Below are 16,489 nucleotides of genomic sequence, written 5' to 3' on the forward strand. Positions count from 1 at the left end.
TCTCTCTCTCTCTCTCTCTCTCTCTCTCTCTCTCGCTCTCTCCCCCCTTTCTCTCCCTATCTCCCTCCCTCTCTCTCTCTCTCTATCCCTTCCTTTCTCTCTCTGTCTTCCACCCTATCTCTCTATCTCCTTCCCTCTTTCTCTCCCTCCCTTTCTATCTCTCCCTCCCTCCCTTTCTCTCCGTCTTCCTGCCGAGTGATGTCTGCCTGTCCCTGCTCATGATGTGCAGACAGAAGAGTGGAGAGTTTATGTGTCTGAGAGAGTGCGATATGTGTTGGGGTGTGTGACTTCACGTGGTTGTGTGGGTATTTGTTTGTGTGTGTGTGTGTGCTGAGGTGTGTTGGGAGCAGATATGTCAAAGGGGCTCTGTGTGGCTGGTCCCTCTGAGATGACTGGGCTTGATGTCTGATAGAATTGGCTTTTCCCTCCTGTGGCATAGACAGACCTGTATATATATGTGTGTGTGTGTGTGTGTGTGTGTGTCTCCTCTCAGGATAACATATTTTGAATCTAGTGACAGTGTGATGAAGGTCAACCTTACATTAACAGAACTGGTAGATGAGGAGAGGAGAGACTAGACGGCAACCACCTGTCATGAAATGTTACTTGTATTTAAACTCAACAGTGTTCACACAGTAAACAGACTCACTAAAACAGCACGAGGTGCTTGACTGACAATCTAATTCTCAATTTCCCTGGTTAAACACAAAATAATTGCCGACACGGTTTTATTGTCTGGTTTTAGATTACAGTAATTACAGCAGGTGAATAGATATGCTGTATGGGGGAAGGGGGGGGCAGAGGTGGAAAGGGAAGGAGGAGAGGAAGGAGGAAGGAAGAAAGATTGTATGATGAAGATAATGAAGAAACTGATTGTAAGAGGAAGGGGGGGGGGGCGCATGGGAGATGAGCAGGCAGAGCAGGAGAGAGCGAGGAGAAAATGAGGAGAGCGGTGGAGAACAAGGAAGGTGGAAAACAGGCAGAGAATAGGGTGACAGGGAGGAGAGCAGGGAGACATGGGGAGGGACGGGGGGAGAGATGGGAGGAGACAGGGGAGAACAAGGAGATAGGGGGGCAGAGAGGGGAGACGTGGGAGAGAGAGGAGAGAGGGGTGGCAGGGGGAGAGAAGAGATAGAGGGGGAGGGGGAGGAACGGGAGGAGAGAAAGAAGAAATGCAGAGGGACAGGAGAAGGAGAGAGGAGGGAGGTAAAGGGAGGAGATCAGAGGGGGGATTGCAAGAAGGAAAGCATCCATAGGACAGAAAGTGAGAGAAAGGTTAGTAAACTCCCTCTTAAGGTACATGAAAATGCCATTCTCTCTTTCTCTTTCTCTCTCTTTTTCTCTCACAAACACACACACACATCCCTACTAATTTATCAGCACAATTGGTGCTATGATATGCAATGGATCTTGTTGGTAAGCAGGGTCATACAGGGTGCCATGTCACTTACATTTAAACAACTCTGAGACATAAAATTCAGCTGTTCTGCGTGTGTGTGTGTGTTTGTCTCTGGATGTGTGTGCATGAGTGTATGGTAAAAGGGAGGTTCTCGTCCTTTGATAGGCTTTGATGAGATGCTTGTTTTTTTGAGCATGTTTTGCATATCCTCAACAGCAGATCGTACCAGTCAGCAGATGGAAGGAAGAAACACAGTATACATAAGCCACATTTCAACATGTTTTATCAGAGATGCTGGGGTGGTGAAACCCGGAGCAGGATAAAGCAACTGAAAATACATTTTTCCATTGAAGAAAAAACAAATCCTAATGAGCCCTGGGGATGAAGCATAGACCGCAACAGATACTGTGTCAGAGATAAAAACGTTTTATATAGATCTGATACGACATACGTCCACTCGCACACACACACAAGTGCGCACACACACACACACTGATTTACACATAGCAGGCATTAGTGACCCCACATTCTGGCACTGGCCATGGCTTAACTTTCTGATGTCCAGTGCCAGGTTGTGTACCAATCTCGTTAAACAACCTTCCTTCATCCCTTTCTTCCCTTGTCTCATTCCCTGTGTCCTCCTCGCGAACAAAAGTGGATGAGTTTGAACCCACAACCCTCCTGCCCATTCTGGGATCACCTAGGAAGTCGCACGAGGAAAGGGAGGCAGAGGAACACTTTTGAGACACGACCCCGGTGCAGACGTTGAACTGAAGTCCCCGATTTTTCTTCATTTAGACAACAAACGTCGACAGCAACACCACCAGTCTAACTCTGTGATTTAAGGATAGAGAGAGACAGACAGAGAGGGAGACAGACAGACAGACAGACAGACAGACAGAGAGGGAGACAGACAGACAGACAGACAGAGAGGGAGGGAGGGAGGGAGACAGACAGAGAGGGAGGGAGACAGACAGACAGAGAGGGAGACAGACAGACAGAGAGGGAGGGAGACAGAGAGGGAGGGAGACAGACAGAGAGGGAGACAGAGAGGGAGACAGACAGACAGACAGAGAGAGAGGGAGACAGACAGAGAGGGAGGGAGGGAGGGAACCAAGAGAACGAGAGAGGGCAAGGAGGCGGGGAGAGAGAGAACCTGTTGGACAGTAACCGTTCGGAGTGTTTTGAGTTCTCCAGCCAGGTCCAGGACCCTGTGTAGAACCCGGTCTGGCTGTTGCATATTTCAGAATAAAGGACGTACAGATTCTGAATATTGTGTCAGAGTAGTCGTCAGACTGACTCGAGTGACGGTGAGAACAGGCTGGTTATAAAAAGGCATTGCTGTTTTTTCAAACGTGAGTAAAAGTGGAGAGGAGGATGCGCAGACAGGGAGGTTTAAATCACGCAACCTCACAGTCTACAGATTGGGCCGTGAATCCAGATTCCACTTCAAGGTCCTAAATCTCTTTTACCACAGAGAGATCTGACCCAAGGGTTCTAAGTAAGGTCCAACCCCACCTCCGATGAGTAGCTTGTTCAGTCGAGACCTGGTCAGGGGGGGGACAGGCGAACACACACCTCACACACAGTACCTCCCAGGGAGTTCACAAGTGGGTCATCGCACGTGGGTGTCCTCACCCTGTCGTGTGTTTAGTCAGAGCCTCTCAATGTCACGGTATTTCTTCCTCAGAATGGACACCTGGTCTTTGAAGAGCAGGGGGTCCAGTCTAAGCTGGGAGTGGAGCAGGGGCATGAACCCAAACCAGGCGCTGAACGACGTCATACAAGTCTGGCGCTGGGCAAAGTGGTCCGGGTCGGCCCAGCGAGACACCTTTGACCCCTGCAGAGGAAACAGGAAACAGGAAATGCATCAGATGGTTAAACGTCACAGGGCCTTGCCTCTTTATCTTTTGGGACAGTTGTTGGTTTCATAGTGACAGGCAAGATATGTCAAACTCAGATTAAGGATTTCAAATGATTTTTCAATGTGACTGTCCCATAAGGATGTGGGCTGCTCAAATACTCTCAATGGTACACTTCCTTCCTGCATAATGCCTTTTCAAGTTAGGCTGTGCAGGTTAATTTCTGCAGAGACGGACACCTTTTTTTATTTTCCTCCATAACAAGGTGAATGCTGTCAGACATAGACGGATAGTGTGGCCCGCTCTATTGCAAGGTTTGGGTCCGATTTTCTGTCCAGACTATGCTCTTACAGTAACTATTTGTTTGACTCTGTTAACAGCAGAACTCCTAACCTGTGAACTTTAACTAGAGTCTAAGGCCCGCAAAGACAGACTATGGGAAAAGACCGGCCCAGAAGGATAAAGGCATTGAGAGAGTCTGTGAGAGATCGACAAAGAGAGATGGAGAGAGAGAGAAAGAGAGAGAGGGAGGGAAGGAGAGAGAGAGAGAGAGAGAGAGAGAGAGAGAGAGAGAGAGAGAGAGAGAGAGAGGGATGGAAAGATGGAGAGAGAAGGAAAGTGAGAGAGACCGAGAGAGAGAACGAAAAGAGAAAGGGAGGAAGAGAGAAAGACAGTGAGGGAGAGAGAACATGTAGAGTACATCTACTGCTTGTTCTCTGCCTTCACAATTAAGACATTAATCACTGGGTCTAGTGCCGAGTCATCGTCCTGCTCCGAGCAAGCCCATCAATCACACCTGACGTGGGCTGGCCAGACCTTTCACACGCACACACGCACACACACACACCACACACACACACACTAGACAGGGGAATCTCCCGGGGCAGACAGAAGGTCAGGGCTTCACTGCTGCACATTCTCCTATCCTCTCATCTCACCTTCTCTGTCTCTCTCTCTTTCTCTCTCTCCACCACCTCTGCAGCAATCCTATAACTGCTGATACCCTTCCTGCACCCTGCAACCTCAAACCTTGCATCTCCACACACACACACACGTTAGTAATGCTTTTCTAGTGGGGATTCCCATTCAAAATCTTTTCCAAAACCCCTAAACCTTATCTTAACCCAAACATCTAACCTGAGAAGATGAATAACACAAGAACAGTTAAACAAGCCCCCCCCCACACACACACCAACACACACACACTACCTGCTGCATCATGGTCTCCTTATACTGTTTCTTCTGGGTGACTTTGATTGGTGGCAGCTTGGTTACAGCCGAGACCAGGAAGTTGAGCAGGATGTCCTCACAGTTGGCCATCTGGTCCACCATGTTGAGGAGGCTGGAGGGAAGGTAGTGGGAGTACAGGTAGTGGTAGTACCTGAACAGAGGAAGGGACAGGGGAAAGAGAGAGAGAGAGAGAGGGAGGGAGGGGGGGACGCGGGATAGAGAGGGAAAAGAGGGAGAGAGAGATGGTGGGAGGCAGGTTGGGGAGGAGAGAGAGAGAGACAGAAGAAGATGGGGGAGAGAGGGAGGAAGGGAGAGTAGTGTGGGGTGGTTAATTTGACCCACTGTTGTGATAGACAGATTGATACATAGTTAGTTAGACAGACAGAGAGACAGAAAGACAGACAGACAGACAGACAGGCAGATGGACGGACGGACGGACAGACAGAAAGACAGACAAATAGACAGATAGATAGATGAGATAGAAAATGAGAGATGGGGTAGAAAGGGAGGGGAGGAGGGATAGAGAGTAGAGAAACAGCACCAGCCCAGGGGCTCTAGATCACTGTCAGCCTCGTCACCTACCCACCCCACCAAGGTCTACCGTCACCTCAGAGCTGTTATTCTGTCTCTCTCTCTCTCTCTCTCTCTCTCTCTCTCTCTCTCTCTCTCTCTCTCTCTCTCTCTCTCACACACACACACACACACACACACACACCAACACACACAGTATAATGCTGCCCCCCCACACACACACACACGTGAACACTCACAGACACACATGCAAGCACACGCACATGCACACGCACAAATGCACAAAGCCGTTTGTCTGGGCAAAGAGTCCTTCCAGAGAGACAAACTGTGGTGCCAGGCAGTCTCTCTCACTTCCTCCACTCGTCCCCTCCTCAATCTCGCTCTCTCTCTCTGTCTGCTGGGTGTGTGTGTGCTTGTGATGTATGTCCTAGTTGTCAGTAAAAGTGTCAGTCTGGTCATTCCTCAGGTCCAAACCATCACAGTGAGACAGGGATGTCTCTCTTTAGGCTGACAGCTAACATCAACCCCCCCCCCCCTTCCTTCAGTCTCTCGGCTGCTAATCACCCGGACGTGTTAACGAGCTGATCTGATTGGACGCTTCTTGGTACCAGCCTATTCCCAAGACGAATATATCTGGCCAAAAAATAGACATGGGCACAGACACACAGGCAGTACACACACACACACAGTACACATGCCCTCACACATGCAAAGACACACATGGACACACGGCATAGTCACTGTGGAGTCTCTAACAGTACCAGCCGACTGTGATACCAGCTCAATACCTCAGCCCTCACAGCCTGGACAGTATCCAGCTCACCATAAAAGACTCAAAGAATAAAATAGGCACTTTGAGAGCCACAACAATAGAACAATGGAAAACGACAAGGCAAGCTGTTTATCTTCAACTGGCCGGAAACAACAGGACTTCAAATCTCCTGCGAGCGGAAAAGACAGCTCTATTCAATTTGCTGCTTGGCTTAATGCTCTCTGCATTGCTTTGCCGTGGAGCACACATTGGCGCTTTCTTGTCAAGTCTATTAGATAGCGAGGGGGGGGGGGGTTCAACCCCCTCCCTCGCGCCACCCCTCAGTTAAGATAAAGCTTATAAAACAGAATAGCATATCTGCTGAGAGATTAATGCAAATGTTCAGCTGGGGTATCATTTTGTCACAGACGCACACACTGGGCCAGGACAGTAGTATCAGCTGTGTAACATCACTTTACTAAACAATCGAAACACTCTGTGTCGGTCATGGTTAGGCCCAAGCAGTGCTGACCCGCAAACGTTTTGGGGAGTAACACTTACGGCAGTTAGAAGTCATTCTAGACAAGACAGGCAGGAATTGGGCAGAGAAGTAGGGTCAAGTAGGCTGTGAGGGACTGGGTAATGACACGAGGCCCAGAGTGTGGGTCTACTTGCCTGTGGTAGAAGGCTGCCCCGGTCAGCACCATGGAGTATTCGTTGGTCCACTTGGAGGTGTAGCTCCAGCGGGACCTGGCGTTGTCCCAGTAGTGGCTCCGGGCAGGGTAGCCCACAATGCGTTCTGGGAAACTCTGCCACACGCTAAAGGCAAAGTCCACCTGGGGGCAGGGAAAGAAGGGATATTTCAGAGGATATGAAAACCACTGTATGAGAGAATAGTTTGCGATACTCAAAACCACACACACACGCATAGAACTATGTCCCAGGGACTAAACAGCTTTGCCTGAGCCCCTGTGTCAGACATGACCCATGTTCCAGGTATGACCCATGTTCCAGATATTACCTTTGTTCCAGTATATCCCATGTTCCAGGTATGACCCATGTTCCAGATATTACCTTTGTTCCAGGTATATCCCATGTTCCAGGTATGACCCATGTTCCAGATATTACCTTTGTTCCAGGTATATACCATGTTCCAAGCATGACCCATGTTTCAGATTTGACCTGTGTTCATACTGAGAGCTTGGTTCGCCTGGACCACTCCATCCTAGTTCAACAACATCGCTTAGATAATATTGCCTTGAGGAATTATGTCTGTCTAAGTAGTGTGACAGAAAAGGGCTTGTCTACCAGACAAGGTGTGTGTGATAGCGTGATCGAGGTGAGCCTGTCTACCTGACAGGATGTTACTGGCTCAATTCATGATCTGTCACAGCTAATTATGTCTCCTGGGATGAAAATGGACAACAGACAACAGCTTAGTAAGGACGATTGGCGGGGTGAGGAAGAAAAGGGGTGGGGGCGAGGTGCAGGGATGAGAGGGTGAAAACGAAAAGATGGAAGGGAAGGGGAAAAAAGAGGACAAAGGGGGTGGTAGACACTGAAGAGGGGTCTTCCATGACGTGGTTTGATCTCCCACAGGCTAATTGACAGGGCAGTGTAGAATGGGTCTCTCTACCTAGAGAACCACTGAGAAGGATCCCAGACACATCTCCCCTGTCCTGGAGGTCTCGCCTCATGGCTCAGACGCAGATAACAGCTCATCTGCCACGCAGCAGGTCACATCTGACAGACGGTCCACTTCATTCAGCCTTTAGAGACGGAGGGAAAAGCCCTCTCTGTGTTTACAGTTTTTTTTATTCGTAAATACATTTGACCAACACTTAATCCAACTGATCTTAATGGTTAATCACAGAACCGTTTGGTAAACCTATATATTTTCATTTCAGCAATAAACATTATATTGATTTTGAGAACTACAGAAATAAAATGTGTTTTTGTACGAACATATAAATTAACCACACATGATGAATACTCGTTATTGCTACTTGATTTCAGATTGGGGTAACCACAATTGGTCATTAGATATACGTAAAAGTGGGGGTGTAAACACTGGCAATTTCTTTCAACATAGCAGGATAGACAGCAAGGAATAGGAAGAGCTCGTGGACAAGGGATCCGTCAGAGAGGTGGACATGAGAGAGGTCAAACAGAGAGGTCACCAACAGAGAGGTCAAAGAGGTGGGCATGGGCACCAACAGAGAGGTCAGAGAGGTGGGAATGGGCACCAACAGAGAGGTCAGAGAGGTGGGCATGGGGCCTCTAAATGTTATGTTTTGTTCTCATTTAGTTACATAATAGAAAGTATACCTATGTTACAATTATATCTGAAAAATAGTAAAAACTACGTAATTTGCCCAAATGATTGTAGACGATGTCTTCATTGATCCTTCACTTGATTACACATAGGATGGATATTTTGGAAATTATTATTTACAGTATTATGTAAATGTGAGTAATGTAAGTGTATTGCCTAATGTGAAACTGTGTAATCTGTCTTTTACATAGTACTGGAACATATTAATTTCAGCACTTCTAAGGCTGATTTGAAACATGTATCTTGCATTGTTTGCTGTTGGATGAACTGATTGTTAAAAGTACTAAACTGAAAGAAGATCATACTGTTGTGTTTCGGTGATTAAACCAAATGTTCCCATTACATATTACAATAATCTTGTGTTTGAAACAATGATTATGTGGACTGGAAACATGTGCAACTGACTGAAAGCATTCCATCAGGTTTTGAAAGAATGACTAGCTGCGTTACAAGTGTGATCAGTTTGGATTTTTGTACTAAGAGTTTTGAAAATGTACACCTTACTTGTGAAAATAGTACCAAAGCGAATAAAAAAAACTGTAAAAAAAACTGTAAATGGCTCGCATCCTATTGTTGTGGCTGTCTCAGCCATGTACAGGCTGGACCTTTGTGGTGTTATATCATACGTGTTCCCTTGAGATGAAGCTGTTCAAACAGTAATACGTGTCTGGTGTTGTAAGGGGAGGTCAGAGCTTCTGTGTGTGTGTGTGTGTGTGTGTGCGTGTGTGTGTGTGTGAGTGGATGTTTGTTTGTTTGAGTGTATGAAAGAGTGTGTGTGCGCGTGTGTGTGAGTGAATGAGTGTGTCTGTTTGTGTGAGTGAGTGTGTGTTTGAGTGTATGGGAGTGTATTTGAGTGTGTGAGAGTGTGTGTGTGTGTGTGTGTGTGAGTGTTTGAGTGTATGGGAATGTGTGTGTGAGTGTGTGTCTTTGAGAAACATTTATATTCTTTAGCGTATCATCTCTTTCTTCTCTTAGAAATGTAATCAGGGGATTAATGAGTCGAAACTCTGTAATTATGAGCTCTGTCCAGTCGATATTCTATATATTTACTTAATAGGAAAAATCCTATTTAATATGCTCCCTCTGTCTCGCTAACACGCACGCACACATACACCCACACACACACACATACACACAAGAACACACACGCACAAAGACACACACACCTGCTCTTCCCCTTTGGATAGACACGTTGCAGCTCTTCTCAGTAATAACACTACCCGTGTTTAAAGGGTGATTACGTAGATAGATTATTAAGCAGTTGAGGGATTTTTTGCTGCTGGTTACAGGATCCATCCGGGCGACAGACTGAAGGGAAGTTCTCTGCATTTTAGAAAAGGGCCTCATAAAAGTTTTGTGACACGAGCAGGGTAATCTCACCTAGCTATAAAACTTAAGTGGAGGCTCTTGGAAGGAAAAGGTGAAAATGTACTTGCTTTAATGAATTAAACATCAGATGTCTGAATCATACATAGGCAGCCCTGCTTCGGGAGCGGCGTCACAATCACAATACATTATAGATACAGTCTTTACTCACTAAGACCTTTTGGGGTTCTCTGGGAGTGTGTAGTACCTAGTAGCACAGTGGTTCTGTGTGTGTGTCACATCTTTATTGCAGCCAGAGGCCACAGCCTTTTCCAACCTTCGTTATAGGCTGATGTTAACTGGGGATGATCAGAGCAGAGTGAAAAGGTGCAGACTCCAGTCAAAGGGCGTTTGGAATCCTTTCAGCCAGGTGATTTGCGATGAGTCTCACATGTGTGGGAGTGTGATTTGCTCTCGTCGGCTTATTCGTTGGTTCCACAACATTAGACAGGATCAGCCCAAAGAGGGATACGGAACGGAGATTATTTTCAGAACTGTAGCTACATTCATAAACAGCAGCCTGTGGAACAAATGTCCCTGTTGTGCTGTTGGAAGTACCTCATCCGTTAAAAACTTTAATTGCACAGCTATTAGTTTCTACAAGGTATAAAATGCATTACATCTAAATTAAGACAAATCACAAGCTTCACCAACTGTAACTGGCTTACCGTATATTTGTGTTCCAGTATTTCATCGAGTAAAGAACCATTATTTCCTATTGTACCACATAGGTTAAAGCCTTACCGCAATAGCCTGGGTTTGAATCCGGCCCAGTCCCTTTCCTGCATATCATCCTGTCTTGAAGGACATTTTTTAGGTATTTGACAAATCTACAGAACACAATTGACTTCACATTGCCTGTAATCAGAGGTGGGGTCTACTCGATAGGCAGGCATAAGCCCAATGTTCCATTTCCAGTGTCGGCTCTATGAAATGAGATGTGATACATGGGTGGAGGGTGGTAGCACCTGGGAAGAAAGGGGCTCGGTACATTGAGTCTTCCTGCTACTTTGGAGTAAACCACTTCCTGGAATGGAAGGATCGAATGAAGAACGAATGAGCTGCCCAGAGAGAAATGCCTTGGGGTACCCGCACACCCTTGATACGGACATCAAAGGAACCAGGAACCAACAGAACTGATTCCTTCCTGAGACCAAAACTCTGCAGTTCCGGGCTCTACCGTTATCACTCCCGCTGTCTCAGACCTGTCCACACACCAGACATCCCGACCTGCAGAGATTCATTTCCGGGAGGTAGCCCCCCCCGGGACGCAATCCTGACGCATGATGTACCCCCTCCACCAGCACGTACCCCCCCCCCCCCCCCGCCCCAGACGCAATCACGACGCGCGATATGCACCTATCTCTACAAGAAATGACCATTAGACAGTCTCTCGCTTGCTCGAAATTAGGGATGGGTATCGAGAACCGGTTCCCAGTAAATCGATTCCTTGGAATCGTTAGCAAAATTCCTTAACGATTCTGTTAACGATTCTCTGTGCCGTTGCGCATGCGCGAACTTTTATAGTTTATTCAGACAGACTGCAGCAAACATGGCAACTAGGAAGAAACGTTCTAAAGTTTGGTTGTATTTCACATGACAAAATGACAACAACGCCACTTGTAACGCGTGTAAAAAGGAAATACTACAAATATGAAGAAGCATTTGAACACACAGCATGGAATGAAGTTAACGTCATGTGTTCGATGCATGCAGCAGCGCAGCTAACGTCCGCGCTTTATCTCTAACTATCTAAGGTAGAGCTAAACTGCTCAAAAGTGATCACAACCACTTGTTACTGTGTGAAGCAATTTGCCTTCATTGTGTGTAGTCGATCTAGTTATCTTCTGTCCCGTCGTTTGAAGCATACATTTTAGCTCCGGCATTCGTCTCCCATTAGTATTGATCTTATTGATCATTTCAAGTTATCGGGGCGGCATGTGTTATCAGCAAACGTTTGCGTGTCCCATTATGAAACTGAGCATATCGATTTTTAATCCATTATTAAACTTAGCATTTTAATTGTTTAACCTTTCAATAGTCCTGTTAAATGTGCCTGAAAACACCTAAACAACATACCCAAAGTACATTGAAAGCTGTTGTTGAACCATTTGGAGTACATGCATGTAAATGGTCTCTTTTGAAAGGTGACACTGAAGTTATTTCCCCTGTTGTTAGGACCCCTGTAAGTCCTACTGATTTTGGTTTGAAAACAGAGGCCTGAAGAGGCCTAGAGGTGGTAGGTATTAGCTCATTTCAGAGCCAGTCAAAGCCAGTTTGAGAAATTCGTTTAGAACGAGTGTATGTGTGTGGGGGGGTGCAGGACGCACAGACCTAGTTGGCTGTAGAGGGGAGAATCGATAAGAGAATCGATAAAGAATCGAATCGATAAGGAGGAATTGATAAGGAGTCGGAATCGTTAAAATCTTCAATACGCATTCCTACTCGAAATACAAAATCCCCGATTTCCGGGAGATTGTACAGCATTTGTGGGCGTCAGGGAGCCGCTATTGAAATGCGGGAGACTCCCGGACCTTCCGGGAGACTTGGGATGTCTGACACACTGACCGATCAGACGTCATTAAAAACAACAAGGACTTCAGTCTGAAAGCTGTAGGGCTGTCCCCGACTAAGATTTTCTTTGGTCGACCAAGACTCGACTAAACACTTCAGAAAATCTACTAATCGAAATTCGAAAAGTTTTTTTTTCTTCTATAAATGTCACAATGTTTTTCATCAAACTACTTTAATGAAATGCTGCCATACCACAGATTTCTTTGCCATTTTGACTAATAACACCGACAAAGTAGGCTATGTGTTGTAGAGTTTGTAGTTCGGCAACCAATTGTGCTCGTGCTGTGTGCAAAAAACAAAAAAACAAAGCGCAGATTAACAAAAGGGAAAACAGTAACACCTTTTCTTTTAAATTATATATTTTTAGATTAGCTTTATTTGTCTTAAATAATATAATCTACAATTTCTGTACAACATTTCTTTAATTCAGCAATGGTGACACAAGCGGGAATCAGATCTCACACTGCCATAGGCAGCTCAATTAAAAAAATCTTAGTCGACCAAGAGCATATCGACCAGAAAATCGACTAGTCGACTGAGTGGGGACAGCCCTAGAAAGCTGGCCCTCCGGCCTCCAGCCTCACCTCAGCCCCTGACCTCGGTCTCTGTCAACAGGAGCCGGAGGAGCGCCCGAGGCCAGCTGGCTGGGATGAGCCTGAATCAAAAGAGTGACGGTGTAATGATCATGGAGTAGGGAGGCGTGAGAGAGCGGCTTCCGTCAGGAGGAAACGTGGATGCTTTCACAAAGCTCCTGATTGCCTGAAACGACTCAGGCCTTCGCTATTTTCCCTATACGCATGCCTGCACTTCTGCATACACATGAGCACACATGGACACACATGCACACGCATACACAAGTTTGTTTTACTTTCCTAGTGCAAACTAACAATTTCCGTTGTGTTATTTCTAACCCCTAACCATAACCCTTAATGTAATTTTAACCCTAACATTAATTCTAACCCCAAATCTAAAACCCACAAGAATAAGCACAGTTATGTCACCATAAGGTCAATTTATTTTTAGTGTACTGACCTTGTGGGTGAATAAAACAAGACCACACACACACACACTCCTGGGCAGTAAGCACATGCTTATATGCCTGTCAACACGGTGCTTGTGGAATTGGCTGCAAGTGTGGCTGAGAGATGGGAAGGCAGGTGATGAGTGAGAGAGAGAGAGAGAGAGAGAGAGAGAGAGAGAGAGAGAGAGAGAGAGAGAGAGAGAGAGAGGGAGGGGGAGCAAGAGAGGAGAAAAGATAAAGGGATCCAGCAAGTGACAGTGAAAGAAAGGAAGAAAGAGAGAGGGAGAGAAAAACTGCCAGGGAGAAAGGATGAGCAAGGGAGAGAGAGAGGCAGGGAAAGGCATGGAAAGTGGGTGTGAGAGAGAAAGAGGCAGTGAGAACGTGAGAGAAAGGAGAAAAGAATGATGCGCAAGAGAAAAAGAAGAAGAGAGAAAGAGAGAGAGGGAGGGAGAGCGGGAGAGAGGGCCCCGGAAGGCTTGGACTGCTGGTCTGCTAAAGTCTCTGGTGACTCAATGACATTAACGATTAACACGGTCAGTGATATACCTTTAAAAGCTGCAATCAACTCCTACACAGCAGGAGAGGTGGCTTGTTCTGGTCTGTGCTTTGTTACTGAATCGAAGAGGAGGGTGGGGGGAGTTCTAACATGATAAGATCAATATGGATAACTGGTTGTCAATAGTGTAACAGCTCATGTCAATGTTGATGGGAAATGTATAATCACTGAGGACAGAATCAGGAATGGTGTTTTTGAGTTTGAAAAAGAAATTCATGGCTGAATTGATTGAGCAAGGTTGTAGCATAAATCGTTAATTACAATGGTGCTCCAACAGCAGTAAACAGGGCTGTACAATTGAACCAGGAGTCTGGAAGGTTCCATTTAGAATTCTCACTCAGTAACAATAACCTGTAATTAGATTCTGTGGGGAAAAGCATTTAAAAACAGCTTTAGAGTCTTGCTGATTCTGCAGTGTGCAAATATCATATAGGGACTAATTGAATACAAGAAAAAGGAGAATTCGATTGAACAGAACGCCTGTCCGGGTAGAGGAACCTCCCTGCTTAGAGAGTACAATGTTCCTCTACAGAAAAGACTTCGGATTGGTGCGAAAGATTGAGGATGTTGGAGACAAGTCACGTGGTGTCATGCAGCAGTGACAGACCAAGCAGCAAAGTCAGTTTGTGAGAGGTTACCTTGGTCTTTAAACAGGCCGCCATTTTTTTAAATGGTGGTGAGTGTGTTTGGATGAAACGTAATATGACCCGTTGCTTTGACAGTCCAGCCCATGTCTTATCTTTGTCAGTTCTCAGATGTTAGCTACTTCTCTGGAGGGGGGGATGGGGTCGGTCAAAAGGAAAGATCATTAAGCTGCATTTTGTTTTCCCAGATGCCTGTGACCCCACATCCTGTTTTTCTGTCCGTGAATCAACAAAATATGCAACAAACTTTTATTATAATGTTGTGTACTGGAGGTAACGCTTGGCCGGGTTTACAGAATACAACATACGTCATTGGTTGACAGAATCTGAAGTCTTACCTCATTGGTTGAAAGGACAGAGTCCTCATCCAGACTGAGAATGGCATCTGTTAGGATGACATCATGAGGAAAGAAACGACTGTTCATGGTCTGAGGGAGGGAGAGATGGAGAGAAAGAGAGACGAAAAGAAAGATAAATTAGTCAAATGGGTTTACCCAAGTCAGTGAGAGTACTCAAGCTAGGTGTATGAGTACATGGACTTGGCAGATGACTATTCTGGCTAAGTGGATGAATACTTGGGTTACGAAGATGAATACATTTCAGGTGAATTCATTAAAGGGGTCATTTACTGATTTTATAGGGCACACTGTTTCACACTGTTCCTTAAGGTCTCTGAAAAGGGTATGTAACATTGGTTGGGCTGAAAATGGCCCGGGTGCTGTTCTAGGCTCCCTAATGCACCCTGTGAAATAGCCCTGGAATAAAACGAGAGGTTTTCTCCCTTTTATGGTATGCTCATGAATACATAGATGAGCTTCGTGCTGATTGGTTGGTTAACAACGAATGAAGCTACGGAGCAAAGACGCAACACGGCCAACAGCACTCACTGAAACATCGAAGGTGGAGCTTGAAATAAAAAAGTTCAAATAAATCTATTGTAGGGTGTCTACACAACACAGTTTTCAACAGAAAACACAGACTAGATATCATTTGAAATGATAACGTTAGTTGTTTCCACTTCTGTTGTCGAAGCAATCGACTTAGGTGGGTAACGTTACAGCTTATCAACCAAACTATCGTGATTCAACTCAGCTTCAGTTAGCTATCTTGCTAACTAATAAAAAATAACCTGACAAAGATCTGGACAAACATGCATCGTGAATTGTAGATTTACATGACAACACAGGTTATTTATTCGAATGAAACACAGTCAGGAACATGAAATAACGCGTTAGCTCCATTGCCAATAAACTAAATCATCACACATTCTACCTATGCTAGATACAGGATACGTTAGCATTGCTAATAACTGTTAGCGACAAAATCATACTACAGCTTGCAGTTGTGATGAACATAAGGTCAGTGCAGCACCTCTTTTCAGCAACAGCTTCACAGCAAATCCTGCTTTACATTGTCCCAGGTTTTCAAAACTGTCATCGGTGAAATGGTTCGAGCAAATGTGTAATTGAGGGTCGAACTGCACAGGGATTTTCTCATAGACAATCATCACAGCCCGTCGAGTGTTTGGTTCCTTGGGAAGACTCTGAAAAGTGTCAGCATTCCCTGTACAGTTGGAACACTGCATTTACGACCGTAGTCCATTTTCAATATGAAAAACCTTCTTCTTTGTAATTCCAAGGAAGTACACAGAGCAGCGCGCAGCAGATTTTGGGGCGTGACAAAGGAACAGACCAGAGCCAAAAAAGAAACCGCTCAAGAAAGAAACCGCTCATTTTACAGCAGCAGTTTCACATTGTGAGATTTAGATAGGAAAGAGGTGTCAATGGACTTTGATATTCACTGTATGTCCATTTTACACACGAACTGTCGTTATTCAACAATGACAAGGTAAACTCGATTTTGCAGTCAATGACCCCTTTAATGACAGAGTCTGTCCAGGTGCACACATACCCTCTCCTATTTCTCCTGTCATACTATATTGAGTCAACTGAATTCAAATTGGCGTCATTGGTAAACTTGAAAAAATCAACAGATAACACTGGATAAATGACACAAACTGTGTCAGTTGTCTTCTCAGAGAACTAGACCGAACATTTTATCCATTGGTTGCAACTGAACTCTTGATAATCCTGTCACGCACTTTCATCTTGTTCAGACTGAAATACAAGTCTGCTTTTCTTCCTTTTGGTTCAACAGCCTCAGTCAAAGGAATGACATTTATTTGCTTTTCTATGGAACTTAAGCCCGCTCCTCCAAAGTA

The 16,489-nt window shown here is 45.4% G+C and overlaps 1 protein-coding gene across 1 annotated transcript in view; it reads right to left on the reverse strand.

Annotated features, from left to right (window-relative positions):
- Positions 1-1,665: 1,665 nt before the first annotated feature.
- The window catches only part of LOC134025059 (exostosin-1), a 120,890-nt gene continuing 106,066 nt past the window's right edge, over positions 1,666-16,489 (reverse strand). The window contains exons 9-12 of the mRNA XM_062467867.1: positions 14,607-14,696; positions 6,449-6,609; positions 4,471-4,642; positions 1,666-3,239 (exon numbers count right to left, since the gene is read on the reverse strand). Of these exons, the coding sequence (XP_062323851.1) occupies positions 3,054-3,239; positions 4,471-4,642; positions 6,449-6,609; positions 14,607-14,696 (609 nt within the window). The 3' untranslated portion in view covers positions 1,666-3,053. The remainder of the gene's footprint in view (positions 3,240-4,470; positions 4,643-6,448; positions 6,610-14,606; positions 14,697-16,489) is intronic.

This window comes from Osmerus eperlanus, chromosome 8 (genome assembly GCF_963692335.1).
Source record: "Osmerus eperlanus chromosome 8, fOsmEpe2.1, whole genome shotgun sequence".
NCBI lineage: Eukaryota > Metazoa > Chordata > Actinopteri > Osmeriformes > Osmeridae > Osmerus > Osmerus eperlanus.